This window comes from Grus americana, chromosome 9 (assembly GCF_028858705.1).
Source record: "Grus americana isolate bGruAme1 chromosome 9, bGruAme1.mat, whole genome shotgun sequence".
In the NCBI taxonomy this organism is placed as follows: Eukaryota; Metazoa; Chordata; class Aves; order Gruiformes; family Gruidae; genus Grus; species Grus americana.
The window spans coordinates 27,827,122-27,848,556 of NC_072860.1; the positions used below are offsets into that span (position 1 = coordinate 27,827,122).

The following is a 21,435-nucleotide window of genomic DNA, read 5'->3' on the forward strand; positions in this document are numbered from 1 at the left end:
TTCTGGGAACTCTAGCTGACCTAAAAGTGATTTTAGAAGTGTTATTAAATTCCAGGGAGAAAGATATAAGCCTTATCTGATGAACTAGTCATAGGCTCTTTGTTTAAAGTGTGCTTTAACTCCTGAGTTATAAAGCACAATGTTTGCCTGTTTTCAGTGGACTAGCCTGATTTACTTGTCCTTGGGACTTCTGACTCGTATGTTACAAAACTTAGAGGAAGCAAAAGAAAACTTTGTATGTCTGTTGTTCTGAAATGTGAAAGAATACCTGCGTATAACATTACTGAAAAGACAGACAGGATTCAATCCTGCAATGAGACACCTAAAATAGAGATAATGTGGTATATGGGAGGAAAATGTGGACTTTTTGGGAGGTGAGAGACAGCAGAGTGCATGCACGCTGTTTAAAAATCTTCCCATTTCTTTACACATTAGCTTTCTGGAATAGGTTTGAGAACACTTCTTTTCTTTTTTTTTTTTTTAAACTTTGAAGGATGCTTTTTCTAGGTTTAAAAATGCCAGTAGGCTGTTACAGAAAAAATGTTAAGTTTGATCAGTTGAAGATGCGTGATTTGTGAAAAATGATCTGATCGGTTGCAGATGCTTTCTGGTTTTATGCTACCTATTGTCTATAAAAATGGGGATCAGCTGGTGGTTTTGGATCAAGTGGTGCACAACTCATTATTTTAACAATACTGGCTCAGCTTGGGAGGTTGCCTAGGGAATTGATTTAATGTTTCTGTCCTTTCACCCTTTGAGGCGGGTGTCCCACGATGACTTTGATCAAAATCACCAGTATTTGTAAAGGAGAATAAAATTTTCACTCCATAAAAGCAGAGGAGAGGTCACCCACTATTAACAGATCCCGGTTTTGCATGAGTCGATCTGTAATTTAAAACACTGTCAAGAAATACGCATGGCAGTAAAACAGTTTTATGATCAGCATCCAAACACAGAATGAAAATTAGTCCTCTCTTCAGTATCTAGCTTCCCCTTATTTCTGGTAAAGGCTTTAACGCTGAAGCTGTGTATTTCTGTGGGCTCTACAAAGTAATCTTTCTATAAATAGAATGGTTTTCCTTTAATGAAATTTGAATAAGGATTTTCTTTTTTTTTTAAGTTGTCACCTAAGATCCAATCAAATTTAAATTGATAACCTAGATGGCAAAGCCAGGGCCACAGCTACACAGGGTGGTGTGGTGGATTTTGTTTTGGATTTTGTTTGTTTGCTTTGTTTTTGTTTTTTAAGTAAGTTTAAAGAAGTCTGACTGTTAAAAATATCAGAAACACTCCAAATTACAAAAGTAGAGGTCTGTTTCCCAGTCTGTTAAGAGACCTCCTGTATTGTCTTCAGTAGGGCAGTTCTTCCCGCCTGTATCTTCAGAGGAGGTAAGACTGCCATGCATAATTGCCGTGTGGGCCTTTACAGAAACGTAGTGCTTCAGATTTACTTGAATGTAAAGCGAAGGTGCTTTATGAACAGAGTTTTTACGGTGTTTTCCTCTTGGCGTAGTGGGATGCAGAGCGTGTTCTGAGCAATCATCATGGCTATTGTACTGAAGGGTGGTAAAGCCACTAACCAGCAAAGCGTGGTTCCCCTGGGTAGTGGAGCAGGGCTGAGCAACGTGCCAGAGATTAATTGGTTTGAGCTACTGGGTCTGGGCTGTGCCGGGGATAAATCTGTCTTTGCTTCCAAGCCCATAAGCAGAAGGTGCTTCTACTGGAGTACAGCTGAGGCTGGCCAATGTTAGTGCAGACTGATCTTATAGCCAGGAGGGAGGTGTGTGTACCCTTTCTGTTTTGGGTGCGTTTGGGTTTTTTCCTTTCTTGTTCATTTTAGGAAACTGGAATTGTTTTCTGTAGCAAAGGTGGGTTTCTTGGTCCAGTCTCCATGGACACTGAGGGCATTATCGTTACTCCAGAGAGCTGAGCTTGTCCTCCCCTTTCCTGACTTATGGGGCCTTTTGCTGGTCATCTGGCATTACAGAAGCACTATCTAGTTGCACCTGGGTAGCTGAGAGTGGAGCTCTCCACTACTTGGATAAGCACTTCCAAAGGCTCCCACAAGAAGTGGGAGTACAGGGGAGCAGAAGGGAGAGGTGGGCAGAGCTGCTGACAGCAGTTTGGCAGTGGGTACCTGTTGCAGGGCTGGAAGAAGCCAGGGACGTGATGCTGGGGATGCAGCAGGTGCCCTGCAGAGGTTCGGGTCCACAGGTGAACAACGCAAAACTGCTTCAAGGGCATTTGGCCACATACATTAAAGGAGTGTATCATTCTTGGCAAGAGGTGTCCATGTGAGTCTCTTCAACTTGAAATAACTCAAGGTTGCTTGTAAGACATTTCAAGTGGAGACAAGCTGTTGTGTCAAGTAGTCTGTGCTCCATTATGGACTTGATTTATTGGAACTGACACAAAGTTCATGTACCCACACACACTGAGCATGACCAAGCATGTCACGGAGATGGAGCATAGGATGCATCAACTGTAACTGCATGGGCCTAAAACAAGCATTGCTGAGCCTCATATCAACGTGTGTCCCATATTCTTTGCTTTGTCATAGTTCCAGCCATGGATGATTGACACATTGGTTGGCAGCAAACTTGGTAGTGTCCCCGCAAGAAAAAATGGAAGAATATTGTTAATTATCATCAGCTGACACAGCATACACAAAGGGGCTTGTATGAAATGTCCACTCTTTGGGGGACTGCATATCAATCGACAAGTAGCCAAACATCATACAAGATGCAGATGATCTGTGCACGTGGCTGGCTGTGTCGGCACAAGTTCTTTCCAGGCATCTTATTTTTATCTTCACTGAGTCCCTGGAAATTTATCATCTCCAGCATGGGAGGTAAAGTTGGATTTTATTTTTTTCCTCCCCTTGTCTCAGTTTTTACCTGGAGAATGGAGGCATGAGCTAGGAAGCTCTGGGAGTTCACAAGCTGCCTCTGAGATTAATCAATTCCCCTGCGTTTGGGACCATTCATATTGGGGTGGATGGCTCTTGGAGCTGACGGTTCTGGGTTTGCTGTACATTCATCTGCCTACTTTGAAGGAAGTGGTGGTGTTTATAGAAGAAATTGGAGTAAATATAAAAGAATCTTGAAGACTATAATAGAATCTGAAGATGTGGTGTTGATGATGCACAAAAAAATAGCATTGGCAATGTGAAGTGAGTTCTCGCTCTGTAGATTAAAATCTCTAGTGTAGAAAGACTCTTGCATTCAATACCTAGGGTTTGAAAACCTCTGCGTAGCAAACCCAAAAAATGATTTGGTGCACAGAGTGCTGGCAAAAGCAGCAGAAAGGTGTGCAGAGTACTGGAAAGCTGTGTAAGGAAAACATTGATATACACTTATTCATACTTACCAGTTCCACATCTGGTGGGATGACTGTTACGCTGAACACGGGGTGTGCAATGTAGGTGTCTTCTGAAGCGGTGCCTGCTGAGCGATAGAGGCAGCAGCGTGCTGCCCTGCTGGAAATAATTCCTTAAATAAGAGAAAAACAAATTCCATTTAGGCTTCTTGAGGAATGGGGAGCAAATGCTAATTCCCTTTCAGGGTCTGTTGCCATGGGGAGTCAGTTCAAATCCTTTCTAATGCCTTCCTCTGCAGCAAGTTGTGCTGACACATGCTTTTCATGACTTCCCAGAAAGAGCAGAGAAATGACTTGAAACAAAAGCTCCATCAGAATTAACAGCCCCAGGAAGATTAAGGTTTGCCATTTGTTAGTTGGGGTAGGACAGATAAGAAAGTTGTCCATTATACAGGCTAACACAGCTTGCTGGCCTCCTGCCGCCATTGGGAACGGGTGCTGGATAACTTGTTGGCCAGACACCGCATGTGAAGTCTGCCTGCTCCTCTCCTGGAAAGTGAAAGCGTAGCTTATGGGGAAATTGTCCTCTAGCATGATCCAAATTAGGTGCTGTTAGGGTTAGGCTGAACCCTGCAGACTGCTAGTGCCATTAGGAGGGAGCTGTCAGCCGCTGCTGCCTGCTTTCCGTACCTTCAGCACTGGCCGGGTGAGGCTGGGTAGTTTCCCAAGTGACCCCGGCAGAGCATTGGTACTGGGACAAGGGGACAATGAAGAGAGCTGTGGTCTGATGTGGCAGTAGCAACGTCAGTGATGCTAATGCTATTTCTGGCTTGCTGATGGAGATTGTTAGTTGCCATAAAATGAACAAATATTTAAAAGCAGCTTTCTCAAACTGACAACAGAGTCTGTCTTCATCTGGTGAACGATGTATGACTGTTTAATGCTCTAATGGGAGAACAGCCAAAATACCAGGTTAAAAAAAATAAAAAATTTAAAAAAATCTGCATTTTCAGGAAATCCCATCTATCTAAAGAGCATGTAAGTGCAACATCTGTATCCCAAATCCAAACTCTTTTGTGATCTTTTCCCTTTGAATAGCCAACTCTGACTTCTAAGAGTTTCCAGTTGCTCCCAGCAAAATCCATGGGAAATTTTTCTTTGCTACCGTGCTGGCTTGCACACTCTGGCACCCTTACTGCCAGTGTTGTGCCAGCACAGCTGGTCTTATGGCCTTATGGCACATTAGATTAGGGAACTGCTCTGGCAGAAAAATAAGCCAAACAAAAATCTCTTATTTTATTCCTTCAGGCCAATTCCTAGAGAAATGAGAAAGGGGTCAGATACTGGATGTTTTTGTTTTCTATTAGCAAGTATTAACAATAATCTTTTTTCATGCTGGTTGTATTTATGGATAAATACTTGCTGTTGAAAAGGGAGTGTAACTTTAGGGGTACTTCTTGAGCTTTTTACTTATACAAGAAGATACTTTAAATTCTGGAAAATATCCATACATTTATGAAATAGTTTACACCATAGGTAGGTGAAACTTTGGTTTTCAAGTGACACCAATTTGGGGGCAAAAATGTCTTTTTTTTTGTATCAGCAGTATGGATCTTTTGTCTGATGGAGTTAACATGCCTTGCCTATTCTTCATGGCTCCTATACGTGTAACTTTAGCAACATTTATGCAAGTTATTTTGAGTAAATGTAGATATTTAATGCTGATTATCTGTGCAAATCTCCACTTTAATGTTTGGAACCCTTAGAGCCTGGGTTTGTATGACAATTAAATCTGAATCTGCCTGAATTCAGACCAGCTTAAATGCTTAGCAATATGTGGGTGACTGTTAGTGGCTTAGAGAAATAAGAAGCCCAAGACTGCAGATGGGTGGATACCCCATGAAATATTGTCATATTAGGATTTTATAATTTCTTCAAATTTGGTTTCAGGTCTAACTATGGCTAAGCTTTTTATCTGATGGCTACTTTGTTTTGTGGATACAGTTTAAAAAAATACAGCCAATGTTGTGCAGCAGTTGGTCTCTGAAAGCTTCAAGATTGTTCCACCAGAGGGTTTGTTGATACTTCCTAAAGAAAAGCACAAACATGAACTGGAAACAGCAGCTCTTTTTCTGATCTATAAAGCCTGGAAAGAAGTTCCTGTTGATGGCTACCGATAAACTAACCTAGGAGAAATCCTACAGCATATTTTAACATGCTCCAGGGAAAGAAAGTTGGTGAGAGCATAAATTTTCCTGGTTGCATGTTGTGGTGGAAACAGAATTGCAAATGATTTCACTCCCTCTCTTCAGTATCTGTTATTTCATAATATTAGAATAACAAAGGGCTGAGCCCTTGGACTATTGAGAGCATGTTCTAGGATAAGTGTCTGTCTTCTCTGATTTCCGCTGCAATGTGTATGCCAAGCTGCTGAGTGCTGATGGCATCTTTAGAAATGATGTAGTGCTTGATCTGGAACATACCTTTACAGGAATAAGAGATTGTACAGAGAGACCAGCAATTCATCTGGGCAGCCCTTATTCTGTTCCTGAGGTGTGCAAGTAAATCTTTTGCTTACTCTCAAGCTTAAGGTAAGTCAGTTTAACCTACATAATATAGATGGATAATATATGTAGATAAAATTGCTTAGCTTTTGAATACTACCTCAGTATTCTCAAAGGAGAGTTCAAAGTAGCATTTGTACTGTGATTTGGTGTTTATTTTTTCTGTTAGCAATAACTGGATGCCCGTGATGGCAGTCAGCAGAGATTCTGGGTGCCCCCCACCACAATCACAGCTGCCAGATTAGACCAGTGTTTCTCTCTGGACCAGTATATTCCTGCTACCTAGTGCGAGCCAGATGGTCTTTCTGCACTCCCATACAGATGCCTCTAATGCTTATAAGAGTGCTCTCTGGCCGCATCTGGAGCTAATACAGTATTATTTCCAATCACACGTGTAGTGTGTCCTTTCCTTGTTTCTGCATTGCTCTTCTCATTTCTAACCTATTTCTTTTTTTTCTTTTTATACTTTTCCTTTATGTCAGTTGTAGCATCCAATATCTCTGAACTATTTTTTGCTATAAAATTTATCATTAACAGATGTAAGCCTCCAAAATCTGGAGCCCTCTGAATATTCAGTGTTTTCTGGACTTTCTGTTGAAGACAGAATTGCCAGGCACGTGCGTGTTGTGTTTTTGGTTTAGGTTTTTTTTAAATTTGGTAGAACTTTTTCAAAAACATTTGTTTTTACCATACACCATTTTGTGCTAAGGAAAAGTATAATTTTTTATAAATCATACTTTCAAAATGTGTTCACTGGGTAGATAGTAGAACAGCGAGCGAGCTCTGAAACTGGAGCTGTGGTTTTGTCAGAGGGAAGTACCAGTGAACTGCAGTATGGAGTTCCTGTTAGTAGGAACCATTCATACTATCTGATTGACTTAATAATGTTATCTGTTGAAGTGCTTCAGAAACAAGAAGAGGAGAGGGCAGGTGAGATTAGCAATCTCTCCACCCTGTATACTGCTTAATGAACTACCAATTAATCTGTCTGAGCGCTCTCAAGAGCTGTGCACAGGACTCAAACCCAGTTCCTGTCTGATGCTAAATAGATGTGTGCTTAATACCCTCTTCACATTCAGGACCTGCACAGTGTCCAGGTTGAATATTGCAGATAAATATTTAGATTATGCTGCTACTTTCTAAAATAGTTTAGTGCTAGCCATAACAGTCAGCATAAACTCAGAACATGTTTTGTTCAAGTGCTGCTCTTTCTCCAGCTGCTGGTATGATACTTTGTGATTCCCTGGAATGAGTGCCCTACTTCTCTGCACAACTCGTGAAAGCGTGGGGATTTGTGCAAGGGGAGAAACCGCAGAATGTGGTGAGACCAAGGGTGTCAGGTGTTAGGTTTTGGTGTTAAGCCTCTTGTAATAAGAAGCATCTATCACAACCTAGGCAGGGCATATGCATCCTCTGCTAAATTCAGAAGTATCTTATACATGCATCTCTACCACTTTTATAATCAAATAATTTTATAAAGCATGCGTATGACAAAGCTTTCCTTGTAAGAAGTTTACCCACTATCTTGATAACAAAAATAAACATATCTGTTCATTTAATCCACCTATATCTACAGATAGATGTATATGCACACATACACACATGAATACATAAGTCTAACTTATTCTTTGTATCAAACTTTGAGAAAAATCAGTTCCATAAATAACTCTTTTGTAAAGTACAGTTCAGTAGAACTAATCACAGCCCTTCTCTTTGGAAGGATGTCTCATGGAACATGGTATTCAAAGTACTAAAATAATGCAGCTGACATATGTTTGATGGAAATTAATCAGCTAAAATAGAAGCTACAGTTCCTTCAAGTTCCTTTGTTTCTGCAGACCACATAATGGACTTCCTTGCTGAACTTACATGTTAATATGTTTTATCCAGATATAAAATAGATGGATTCTTGACACACTGGAATAATGTCTCTTTGCTCAGGTAGCAAAGCACCGATTGCTTTACCTCTTGGAATGAATAGCGTCTTGTGCCAGGCTCAGGGCTGAACCTGCAGGAATTTTGCTTGTCATGAAAGAGTGATACCCCTAAGTTGAAAAACCTGCAGAGCAGAAAAGAGTATTTTCAACTCTTTCTGAATTGGTTGTGTTATCAAGTAACTACACAAACTAATTTTGAACTCAGATTTGTATCTGTTCAGGATTTTGGTAACTTTTTTGCCAAAACAGTTTTGGTGGTACAGTCCTTTCCTACTTAAACATAATGATATGCTTACTGGCACTTTTTTTTCCTGTAGCTTATTCTACATGTATAAAATAATTTATACAGGTATAGCCTGTAAACATTCTGGTCTATGACACAGATAGGATGTTCTTTTTCTACTATGTTGTTGAAATGGTGCAAATTTGTGTACATTTAAGTTCCTAAGCACATGTTCATTTGAAATGATGGTATTTTGCCCAAATTGTATGGTCAGTTGGGTTTTGTTTGCTTTTTTTGGTACAATACAGTAAGGCATGATCCTGGCTGGTCTGTCGCAGAGCTCTGTAATGGAGAAAGCAAATAACTTTGAGGGCCGTCCAAATAACTGCTGGTGTTTCTTGCAAGGTTTTCTTACAGGATGTTTGTGTCAGCTGATGCAGCCACTTTGGGATTCTGCCTTCATCCCTGATGTGCCAGGGAGAACCTTTGTTCTAAGGGGCCACCATGGTATGGGAGAACCCTTTGTGCAAGAACAAAGCAGTATTGTATTGGCATGAGACGTGAAAGGGAGGGGGCCGAAGGGTTTCTTTCAGAGGCACTGCACATATATATCAATAGCAACATTTTCCACATAAATCCCCCCCTCCCCGTGACATGAGTTCTGTGTGGGAGCTGAGCAGGAGATAAGATCTCTTTTTATTTTGTGTAAATTCTTAGTGATGAATATTCGATATGATTTTCTTAATTAAAACATGATGCCACTTGTATTTTTTATAGCCTAAAGCAAAAAAGCCTGGCAGTAGGCTGGACCATGATGTAGAATTATTCCTAAGTTTTCAAAGTAACTAACAGCTTGTGCCTTACTAATTAACGCTAGAAGAGTGGCCCTAGTTATGGCAAACTATAATGAAAGCTCATGGCTGGCAAGGGCAAAAGTCCAAGAAATGTAGAAGATGAAGTCTGGCAGAGGTAACGGGTATTACTGCTTAGCGTTCCAAATTTTACTAAAATATGCCTTTACTGTAAACAATACATGGACCATACCCAAAACACATGCTGTAATGGAGACTGTGATAGTTTTATGATAGAGCAAAACAGAAACAGGCATTTTTGGCTCACACCTGCAGCAGATCATTCAGACCATCTCTCCTCCCCACAGAGGCAACAGTGGAGAGGCAAATCCCACATCTGCAACAACAGTGTCCTCACAGAAACATCTTGCATCTCCTCCACAAGAGAAATGTTGTAGATATCAGATTAGTATTTGCCTATCAGTCTCCAATACGTAAACATCACTTCACACTCTTTCACCAAGCTATCGGCTTCAGCCCCATGCTAGCTGCTTCTCCTGCAGAACAAAACCTTGCCACCTTGCAGAGCTGCAGTCTGGGCACTTACAGCATGCTGTGCTATTTCATTTGGGGGGATTCGCTACTAGGCCTCCCTGGAAGTAGTTTTATGGGGAGCTTGAAGGGCAGTGTCCTTACATCCTGCTAGTGGTTTGCTCCAAAGACAGTTGGAGTTGCTTGTGCCAAGCGTGGGCGAGAAAGCAGCTGGGTTGACCAGGGTGAAGGCAGGAGGGAGGGAGGGAGCTAAAATGGGAGACCAAAGCAGGCTTCTAACAGGAAGGGGTATTTGGACTGCTGAAATGAGTGTCTTGAACTTCATAAAATAGTGAAAGGAGAATCCAGTGAAAGGATTTGGTGTCAGAATGGGAGATAAAGGATTCCATGGATTTTTTTGTTTTGTTTTTCCAGCAGCAATTATCAAAGAAATATGAACTGCTGGTTTGTTTGGCTGTAACCGTAAATGTGCATAAAAGGTTCTGCTAGGTGGGATGGATTTTTGTACGGTCCAACTTGCAAAACAAAAGGCTGAAATCCTTTGAATGGAAGTTCAGTGAAATGACTCAAACAAATACAGCCTTGTCTTGAGTTACAACCATCAGCTTATTAATGAGTTAACTTCTACTGTTTAGGTCTCTGAAAATAATTGTTCCGATTGTTGCCATTGTCCCGGATTGCGGCAGTGGAACAGCCAGTGGCTGGGATGGAAATGCTCCCGGGGCTGAAGGGGGTTGTTTCTTACCTCATTGTCAGTGACTGGCTTCAGCCACTTGCATTGCCCTCACTTGGCTGGTCTTTGTTTTGCACTGGCTTGTGGCACATTTCCATTTTAACTGGTTTATAAATATTATTGGATCCAAGAAAAATTAGCAGTCAGGGACTTGGCCTCACAGAGCTCTGGGGCCTGTGTCCAAAAAGATTGCTCTCCACTCCCAGCATGTATTGGTGATAGCATCTACGGCAAATTACCCGTGAATGCTTCCATGGGCTTGTCTCTGATGCTGCTGGCCTTAGAGGCAAAACTTACCCTGTGACAGTGCTGGGAGCCTCAGCCCTGGCAGGAGAGCAGGGAAGGCAGGGGCCAGCGTGGACCTGTGCAGGAAAAGGTTGCTGCAAGGCTGCTGTGTTCTCCTGGGAAGTTCTCTGCAGCCTGCCTCTGCAAAGAGATGAATCCCAGTCTTCCTCTGGTGCAGCAACGTGGGCTTCTGCCCTCTGATAAAGATGCTTGCTTCAGGCAGCGTTCAGGCTCTTAGGTGCACTGGTTGTGCTCTGGGGTGGCCTTGACTGGTGGCATTTGCTGGGAAGGGTATTGCTCCCACTCATTGGTGATTAGTTGCGTAACGGGGGTGTAATGGAAGCAGGGAGGCAGAAAATACGGTAAAGCAGATTGAGAATTTATCCTGTGCTTCAGCACAGGGCAGCATTGGCGCTCTGAGTTGAGAGCATCTCTTCCCTGTGCAAAGCTGGGATCCCTTGGGGCTGGAGAACACAAATTTCACATGGCTGATGTCATTGCACTGCTCAAACTGCCCATCTGCTGGAGAGTTCATCTTGAGCTCCCACGGGCAGATGTCTGCCAAGAGCAGGGGAGTGCTCAAGGGGCACGTAACGCTACTCTGTGGTCTCACAATCAGGAGGTACTTACCTTTGATTTGCCTTTCTTTTAATAACCTTCACTTGAGGATTTATAGTTATGCAGTGTTGTCTGATGTCTGTACTTTGTTAAATATGGGACAACATCATTAATTGGATTAAATTGATCATCTCTCCACGGCGCTACAATAGCCTGGAGGGGCTGTGGGGGTTGACAACGGGCAGCCATCGTGGGTGCAGGGCCTGCCGGGTGGGTGGGCTCGCTTCAGCAGCCTTAAACTTGCTAGTTGTAAGCATTGCTGGCAGTCCGGGTCTGGCTCTGCCCAAATGATCTACCCGCACCCTTTGTCTGTACGTCCTTGGGCATGGGCAGGTTTGGAGAGTTTATTGTAATGTTACTTTATACAAAGCTACTGAACTGTTTTTGCATAAAGGGCACAAGTAAATACTCTTACAGTGCTTGGAGTAGTTATGCATTTCTTGTAAATTAACTCATATTGATCCATACTGTGTTTTGCTTTGTAGGGTCACTGCCTTTGATGGTGAGCAGAAAGTCATCTAACAATGAGCTACTGGAGTCTGGATAAGAAAAGCTGTCTGCAGTACTGCAGGCACTTCTTAGTGGACAATGGTGTGTTTCATGGTAAGTTACACGTTACTTCGTATTTTTGGCTTCTTGTGCTTCCTGCTGTCAGACGCAACTGGTATTTCAGAGCGGCGTGCGTGTAACTTGCCGGTAACGCTCCTCCCAGGGCCGATTAGCAATCGGTCCTGCACAAGCCCGGCTTCGGTAACGGCTCGGAGGCCAGGCTGGCTGTGGCAGGCTGCGGTGCCGGGGCTGCCGCCCCCCGTTAGTGCCGTGGTGGCGGGGACACACACGCTCGCCCGCACGGAGACGGGCCGGCTGCTGCCGGCGGCGCCGCGCGCGCCAGGGGGCGCTCCGGGACCGCCGCCCCCCCCTCCCCACCCCCCCGTGCTCGGCCCCGTCGGGGCGGCCGCGGGGTCCCGGCTCCGGGCGGGCGGGGGGGGCTGCGCGGAGAGCCCTTCCCTCCTCCCCGGCTGATCTGATGGGGGAAAGCGCGTCGTCCGCGTCCCGCCCCCGCCTCTGTGGCTGAGGCCAACCGCACGCAGGTGCTCCCGGCAGGGAAACCCAGCACAAGGGCTGACCGAAGCGTGAAAGCCTGGAGAAGGGAAGAGCAGTGCTTGAAGCGTAGGCAGTGCACAGAGTGGCTTGGAGTTCAGATGGTGATTGGGTTTTGGAATGAAACGGATTAATTGTGTTCACGCAGTCTAGCACTGTCTTATGCTTAGTCTGGTAATTTCCTCCTGAGGCATTTCTGGAACTGCTCCAGCAAAATCTGCAGGTATGCATCTTTTGTGCTCCTAGCGAGGAGGAGTTGAAAGTGTCAGGAGGAGCTTTACTTCCAAGTATTGATCAGACATTTGTGCAAAATAGATGCCTAACAGTGATCCCTAATTAGTCCCCTATTGACTCCTTACGCCTTAGTCTCTTGCTATTACAGATTACATGTTACGATCATTCAGTTGTTGAAGTATCCTTCCAATAACAAAATGAGGAAATACTCTGAAGATATTTTGGCATTACATACTTCCTTTTCAGGACCTCTTTTTGTATGCTTAAACTTGATATATCAACTTAACTAGAGAGCACATGTGTTCCCCAGGCAGGTTTCTCTCCCTTTGCTGGGCAGCTCTACCCTTGGGCAGTGGGTAAGGAGCAGTGCTGAGCCCAGCCCTTGCTCCTGCAGTGGGTGAGGGACCACCAGGCTTCAGGAGCCATCCTTGCCTGCAATAGACTCCTGCAGGGCTACTCTGCTGGGACAGCTGGACCTGTCCTCCTGGGGCAGTGACTTCCTAATGCTGTTTGAGAGGCCCAAGTTTTGTATTACTTATTCCCTTTGAGATCAGTGATTAAAAACTGTCACTTTAGGGCAGATTCATGGCGCTGTTAATAACAGTGGGATGGAATACCTATAAATTAAAGATAGAAATACTTATCTTTTTCAAAAGCAAAGGTAACTTTTTCCCTAGAGAATGTACATCTCAATTTTCACTGTGTTTGTTAGGAATCTGGGAAGTTTGCAGCTTGCAGAACCACAATGCAACCCACTGTAAACCAAACGGTATCTACATTTTTGTCACTGAGGTTATGTCACCATCGATAAAGCTAATGGTGTAGTGCGAGAATTAATCGTTTGTCAATTTGTGCATCTTCTTAACAAAGCCTTATTCAGAGATAATACCATTTTCCCCTGTACTGCTTTTTTCTTGCCCATAGCACTGCTAGATCTATTTGGGACACCAGAAGAATGTTATTAACTTTTCTGTAAGTCAGGCTGACAGCAGCATCGTCATATTAATTCATCTGTGCATTACATTTGGGACATGCGTTACAGGGAAGATGGTTCATGAATCTGTCACTGGTGAACCTGTCATGTCCGGGCACCACTGCTCTGCTTCTCAAATGAAACTGAGCTTCGTTCCTGGGATTTATCAGGCCACTCGTGTGGTCCCACTGATTTTGGTGGGATCGTGTTCCTTCTGAGTTCTCTCTGACATTGTGGAAGGACAGAGTTGTCTCTGAGATGTCTTCACCCAGATCCCCCTTTGCTGAGTTTGAGCACTCTTGCAGTGTTTTGGTAAATGCCTGCTAACCACGCTTTTCTCCAGGCAACAGTCTGGTCTCTAACATGATTGTATAATTGGAGCAGCTATGTTTTGGATGTGTATTTCCAGTTTTGCCATCCCAGATCAAGTGAAAGAAAAGTCTGGTCCGTACTCTGTGACTCGAGGTGGTATTTTATAGTAGAGCAGCACGATGTCTTTATCCTGCTAATGGCACAAAGACTGGATAATGATCCATTAGCACTAAGTCCAGTAATCCATGAACAGCTATTGGAGTGATGAGTTCTGCAAAGTGATAATCATCTAAAGTAGAAGACATAATTAGCAGGAATTGTAGACCAGAAAGATTCTATGGCTTAATTTATTTGTCTTTCATTTGTGACCAGGCAGGATTAATTATTTTTCCTTAACAGAATCCTTCAGGGCTTCCCATTTGTCTCCTCAACCTAAGCAAGACACAGCAGTGACAGTTGCTTTCACTCTGAGTTTGTGGAGGGAGCTGAAGTCCCGCCGGACAGTGACAGAGGTGGCAGTTCCCAGCAGCATGACGTAGAGACATGTGCGCATCCTCAGGAACTGGCACGTTGCTCCTGATGCTTGAGAGAAGTTGGTTTCCTTTAGATTGTGCTGATATAGATAAAAGGGTTGATGGAGTTTTTTAAGGATTTGCTTTTTGTCGGTAAGCTTTCTGATCTGGTAGGTCCTGACAAAGGGCATTGGGTCGGTGGGGGTGAGCGGGCTAGCTGCTCGCCCCTGTTCCTGATGGCAGCCTTGCGATTAAGATTGACCAGTTCTTTGTCTCAGAGAGACCGAGTGGGACTGAGCAGTGCACTTCGGACTTTGCATGACTAAGTGAATACCAAACAACTAAATTGGGATTTACCTGTGTGTCAGATCATATTTTCTCCAGCAGACGTAAGGAAACTGTACTTGTTTAAAACTTTTTTACACCACTGGGAAATTAGGAAAGAAAATCTAATGTGATCTCTACGTGGGAAATACGCTATCTGTTAGCAAGGAAAGTACTGTGATCTAACCCCTTGTGATTTGCTGATATTTCAGTACTTGGTTTGTATGTGTCCAGGTCTACTGTCTATTAATTCTAATTTACACAGTGTTTTCATGATTTTTTTCTTTTAAATCATTACTATTATAGTTTCATATTCTGACATTGAAAGCATGACTCTCATGGCTCTTCAGGGAGCAAGCACACAGAGCTGTTGATTAGCTTATTTTTCTATGTTTATGAATGCTAATATTCTGTAACTGTTAAACAGAAAGAAGCTGTGACATGTTTAGCAAATAGCTGATATTGTCTCAGCAGTTCTGAAAGCAGCTGTTCATACTTATCTTATTAGTCAGTTACTTATGCCAATTATGTTCTTAAGTTCTCTCAGAAATATAAACCTTTTGTTTAAATCACTTTTCCATAATTGTAATTAATTCTCTCAGTTTCTAATTTTATCTTCTGGCCTCTCCACCTCTTTCCAGACCTGTGTCAATAGGGACTTGACCTCTGCTGGTTGGATGTCATGTTAATTCAGTCTTGCTCATATTACCTAAACTGCAGTCTTTCATCCAGAGCAATGAACTAATTCAGTTGTATCGGGCCTGTCTGGAATGTCACATTACAGTGGCATGGTTATTATCTGTAATTGAACCTGTAATCTGGAAGAACTGTTGCACCTCAGGTGCAAGCCAGCCAGATAAAAATATCCCACCACATCAGTTGGTGTTCTTAAAAAGCATGGGAACATTTTTCTCTATGAGAGACTTCAGGACTGGAAGCGTCTGCAGAGGCACACGATATGAACCTTTCCACTCAACTGCATTCATCTCTGGTGTTTCCTTCATACCCTTCTGAGACCTGCAGTGCTTTAAGAACCTGAATAGATGGTATTCCTTTTGTGCACCTCCAGCTGAGATGTTAAAGTGCAAGAAACCCCTGTGGACTGCATAAATGAGACTGCAGAAGCTCTTTGTTTATTAGGAGTAGTTTAAACATCTTTTTTGTTTTTAAAAAAAACCAAACCCAACCAAAAACCCAGCAAAAAAAACCCCCCACCAAAACAAGAAACAACCAAAAACCCAACAACCCCCCCCAACAAACCCACAAAAAACAACCCAGAAAATCCAACCAAAGGGGAAAGGAAGCCCCAACTTAGAGCAGAAACACCCAAGTGAGACTGCAGCACTGTAGGTATAAGCTGTTGGAGTGCATGGTGCCTCTGCTTGAATGTCAAAGAGTGCTGGAAGATGAGCAGTCAATACTTCTGCTCTAATGTGGGAGACCATCAGCTGCAAGCAAGGAGGTGGTGGAGGACAAAGCATATAAGATATGGCAATGGGAGGACAGCACCTTGCTCTTGTGATGCATTAGTTGCAGGCAGATGCAATTTTGAGTGTTGTGGAGTAAGATTGAAGGTGTTAACTGCTGTGAGGCCCAGCGCTGTTCTGGTCAGCAGTATTTGAGCAAGGGGAGTTGTGGAGCAGGCAGAGAAAAGGATTGCAGAAGCGGAGATGAGTCTGGTTTGTTTACCTTGGAAAACTAAAGACTGAGAGGGGATGTGACTGCTGACTATAAATGCATTGCAACGGGAAAGCTCAGGGAAGAAAAGGCTTATTTGAACTGATGGGGAAAGTTGGCACAAGAGCAAGTCAAAAATTGTCCGTGAGTATGTAGACAGGCACAGGAAAAAATACTGTACTTTGACGTGGAGATTGGTAAGTTTTGGAAAAACTGTTAAAGCATCTTATCTGTGCTCTTGCTCTGAAGTTGTAATTAATAGCAAGCAACATATCGACCAATGTGAATATAAGGCTGGAGAACTATTTAAGTGGTCCCAACTCAATTCCTGTGTACAGTAAATAGCAAATACAAACAGCAGTGTTTCCATTCCATTTGGAAAATGCTGCTGTACACAGATCAGGCTACTCTCTACCACAGTGTAATGACGCTTTGAGACACTTGCATGTTGTTAGGCAAGAAAACGTATTGATACACAACTATGTGCCTTTCCACAGGGCTTTAATGCTTTGTCTTCGAGTAATGACTGAACATTCATACGTGTAATGCTGAATTGCTATGGGCATCAAAATTGCCTAAGGATTTCTCATAAAATTATAATTTTATTAGGAAAAGCTGCTAATAGCTGTATTTGCAGGATATTAAAATTCTTATCTGTTTATGTCTGAAATTTCTGGTTACAGAAGCGGAGGTTGCTGCTGTGTCCTGTACTCTAGGGAGTCTTATCTGCCTAGAAGCAAAAATGTCAGTTTTCTTCATAACAGCAAGATACAGCACTGTGTGCACACACAGAAAATCACAAACTGAAGACAGATCTGGGTTTAAGCTATTTTAGCAGTTTCTGTAGAATAGAGCAGATAAGCAATTATAATGTTTGGAATAGCCTTGAGGACTTGGTGAACCTACTTTCTTTTCCTTCCTGTGCAAACAGTGCCAAAATACAAAGTGCATCATGCCTCTAGGCTTGGAAGAAGATTTTTTTTATTTTCTCAGGGTTTTCAAGCTGTAAAAGTGGATCATATTTTGTTTATTTGCTGGCAATAACAATGTAGGAATGTCTCTATTGTCAGACCAAACATCCATCTACTGTGCTAGCAGATGTTTGGGGCTAAAAGTATAAAGGAGGGGGTAAATAACAGCAACCCTTCCTGTGGGCCACGCTCCTGCTGGTCAGCAATGTAAGTACTTCCCCAGCCAGAACCTGCATCTAGATCACTGCATTTATTAACTTTACATCTGGTAAGCTTTTTCTAAAATGTTTGGGTTTTTTTTATTCACTCGCTCTTTTGACCATCTGGGGTTATTAATTCAAAAATTTATGTTGGTTGGTGCAGACCTTCTGCTTGAAGGGAAACAGTCCTTACACACAATCGTGCCGCATTCAGACAAATGGCTGGAGCAGGTTTGGTTGCTCCATTACTTCACCTTTCGGTGACCATTGACTGGATGTGCTGAACCGAGGGCCGAGCCTGTGAGGTAGATAGGTACTTAAGTCATGTTAAGCATTTTGGTAGCTTTGAATGTCTGCATTCTAATGTCTCACTGAGGAAATGGATGGAGAACACTGTGGTGGTAACACTTTCTTCTGCCCTGGGAAAGGAGAAGTGTCAAAAATGGGAACTTCATTCTAGACTTCAATATTGAGGTCCTGAGCCACTGCAGCGCAGCTTTGGTGCAGTGCTGCCATGGATATCAATACTCTCACTTACCTCAAATGGCACTTGAGATAGGCCACCCAAACATTTGTCTTGTGCTGGCACTAAGCAAACAATATTTTTCAGTAATTATTTTGCTGTCTGATAATGTGCAGTGACCTGTGAACTTGCAAGGGAAGTTGCTGACTGCTGATCTGGATTCCTGCATGTGCTCTTAGTCTCTTTTCTCAGGAATATCCAGCTCATCCTTCAAAAGTTTCTTCCAAATCGCCTACTTGTACTCGTTCCAAGTTAAGAGGGGAGAGACACTTAGTCCAAGTCAATTGCTTATTTTGTGAGATCATCTCAAAGATTTCCCAAATGTAATGGATGCAATTGTGCACCTCCTTTATTAGATGAACACCTACTGCTGTTACACAATGAGTTTTGGATAGATTCACAAGAGATTGCTTACGGCACGTGTTATTGTAGTGTTTTTCCATCTATTTCAGTCTGAGAAGCTGAGCTTTTGTGCAAGTTCTTGTAGGATTTTTTTTTTGCTTCAGTGATCTTGAACTTTTTATGTTCCCATTCATTGGGCATAAAAGTAAAACATAATGCATTTTATACAGTAAAATGGTCTATTTTGGTTATTATTTGGGGGGACGATATTAAATTTTTGCCAAATTGCACATATACATTAGGCTTGATGGGCAATGCTTTATAATTAGCTCTGCTGAAGCCTTGTGCAAGCCGTACGCTTGAGGCTACAGTGCTAAAGATGCCAGATATAGACTGCAGAACTCAGGCTAAACAGTGAACTTAATTGAAGTTTTATAATGATGCTTGGGAAAGCAAGACAAGTTAATAGTGCAGTAATTTATAATTGAGTTTATATACTGATTAATGTAGAGAAATATGTTCAATTCATTCCTTGAGACAACCAGACGTAACCGAAATACACGGAGGGCGTTAAAGAATTTATTTATTAAAGTTAACATAGATTTAAAAAGTGCCTAAAATGCCTGAAGAAACTGCTTCTCAGTGCTTTGTTGAATGGGTAATTACCTTTAAGAACCCTGTGTGTATCCCCAGATGCATCTTTTCGTCAAAGGAAGAGTTTCATGTGTAAGATCTGTCTCGAGCTGGTGTATCAGGCTGTTGAGTTCTAATAGCAAGTGGTTTCCCCCCCTCCCCCCTTCTTTGTATGTTTGTCAGCTTGCCAGAGAACCATGTCCTCATTCATGACAAATGAGTAGAGTTGATAAAAGCTTTAATCTGATAAAAATGGCAAGTTTTTCGTGCAGCTAGCATGAAGTTTTATTCATTGCTAGCTGACTTTTCATGAGGAGGCTGTATTGCAGTTTAGGTCTAAGATTAAATTTGGATGATGAATATGAAGATGTTGTTATCTTCTTATTTCATTGTCTACTTACTGTGAGAAGTAAAAGTTCTCTAATAAGCTTTACTTCCTCTTGAGCAGAATTAGTCTTTGTACCAGTTTCCAGCTATTTTGACAGTGAAGAAAGAAAAACCAATGAGCCAGAAAATTAATATTCTTTTCATGCTGTAATTTCAAAACTATTAGTTGAATCATATTCCCATTTATTGGAAAATGAATATTTTGCAGTAGAACTTCTGCTGTCGTGTGTCTGTCCAGTAATCCAAGCCTTGTGAGGTATGGGGTTTAGCGTTCAAAAATTGGGCTTCCTTTGTTTGCAATTTGGCAAAGGCTGGTGCTTTTGGTAATCACTTTTCTTTAATTGTGAATGGGGATGCGGCAGCTGCCCGGTGCCACAGGCAGGTTCAGGTGCTGCCAGGCTGTGGGCAGGGAAGGCAATCCCCTGTGTCTTGGGGTGCAGGCAGGGTTGCACCACAGCTGGTTCTCCAGCCACGACTGCTTCATAGGGATTGCACAATCCAGCAAGAGAAGGCTTGGCATGCCCTAATTTCTGAATCCATATAGCATTTAAGCACTTCTGGTTTTAAAATGAACTTTATTTTGAAGACAAAATAATAAGGAATGTATTAGTGATTGGGCAAGCTTTCTTATGGAGCAGCTTTGGTGTTAAAGATGCTTTTGTATAGCTCCTCCCGTAATTAATATAATGATAGGAGTGTGGAGTAATTTGCACTTAACACATTATCAAGGGCAATCTGATATATCAAGAGCTATGGAGTGGTGACAGTTTATTTTTTGTTGTTGTTGAATTGCAACTATAACACATCAATTAATTTGAATGTAAACATATTGACAGCTATCTAGAGGCTTCAGAGTGATGACTTCATCCATTAATCTTGTGAACTGAGGTGTGAACCCGTGGTGGGGTAGCGATGTAGCTGTTCAGTTTCCCTCATTATAACTGAGAATGACACTTATCTCTGCAGAGCGAGACTTCAGTTGGAAGTGTGAGTAGAAGCACAAACTTTGAGTGCAGCCAAGAACAATCCGACAGTGGGTTTGTGGGATTGTACAGATTTCTAGATGTAGTCAACCTATATCTTGCAGCATGCTGCAATCTATCGTGACATGTGGTAACTGTGGGATGTCTTAATATTTCTGTTAGCAACAGGTAAGAAATAATGATTTCTCAGTAAAACGTGTCAACTCCACTTGTATCTTGCCTCCCATCTCACTCAAGTTCTACAGGCATGTAGAGCTATGTTTTTCTTTCTTTTTTTTTTCCTTCCTCCTCCCAGTCACACTGTCTATTGTGTAACTTTTTCCTAGCGTGCGCTAGACAAATTCTGTCCTCTTTTATTGCTGTCACAATCTTTGAGAATACAGCTGGGGATCCCTTTGGTGCGCTGATGTAAAGGTCACTGTGTAAAAGCCAGCTGAATAGTGAAACAATTAGAAAACACAGTAAATCAAAGATGCAAAGCATCGTGTATGGAGCCTACTTTATTCTTGCCATGCTTTCCAGCACTGTGTCCCCTTGGGCTCCATCATAACTAAGTGCAATTTATGCAAGTCTGAATGTTTCTGTCATTGTTCCACACTGACTATAAACCTACTGACTTCCGTTGCGTTGAGTTGGTTTACACAAGCACTGTGTTTAGCCAGTAGCATGGTAATTTTTTATAGCTACTGGGAGAGTTAGTGCTCGGCATCTCACAGGAGACTACTTGTTCTTACGAAATCAAATGCTCAGTGATGCACAGACTGAACCACTTGCAGGCTCTGTGCTCTAACTGGCCTGATTCTGCAGAATGGCTGTTCCCCTTTAAGTTACTGACAGACGGGAGGAGGGGGCACAAAACCTAGGGGAAAAGGAGTTCGGTCCACAGCGGTTCTCTCCTTCCGCCTCACAGAATCCTGTGGCTGCAGATGCTGGGAGTTACTTTGGAGCGAGGATGGTTTTTCTCTTCTGCATTCAGCCTGCATCACTCTCCCATTCTTTAACTGAAGTATGGTAATCCGTTCCTGACCAGCCTCCCGAGGTGCCAGCAGGATTTCCTTGTGCTTGCCTAAAGAGCTCCACTTTCCAGGCATTACGCACGCTTAATGCCCGGAGCGTCTGAATCGCTGTGCTATGCGTGCGTGTCTCATACCAAAAGTAGTCACTGCTCTTGCATTCCCACAGCAGCAGCACAGAGCAGATGCTTCCAGCTTCCCTCTCAGCCTGTGCTTTTTGGTTTTGAAG

General features: G+C 42.7%; 1 protein-coding gene across 3 annotated transcripts in view; it reads left to right on the forward strand.

The window, feature by feature from the left end:
* PLCH1 (phospholipase C eta 1) overlaps positions 1–21,435 on the forward strand; it is an 80,590-nt gene that overhangs the window by 979 nt on the left and 58,176 nt on the right. For all 3 annotated transcript variants that reach the window (XM_054835188.1, XM_054835191.1, XM_054835189.1), the window contains exon 2: positions 11,507–11,624. In XM_054835188.1, the coding sequence (XP_054691163.1) occupies positions 11,546–11,624 (79 nt within the window). In that variant the 5' untranslated portion in view covers positions 11,507–11,545. The remainder of the gene's footprint in view (positions 1–11,506; positions 11,625–21,435) is intronic.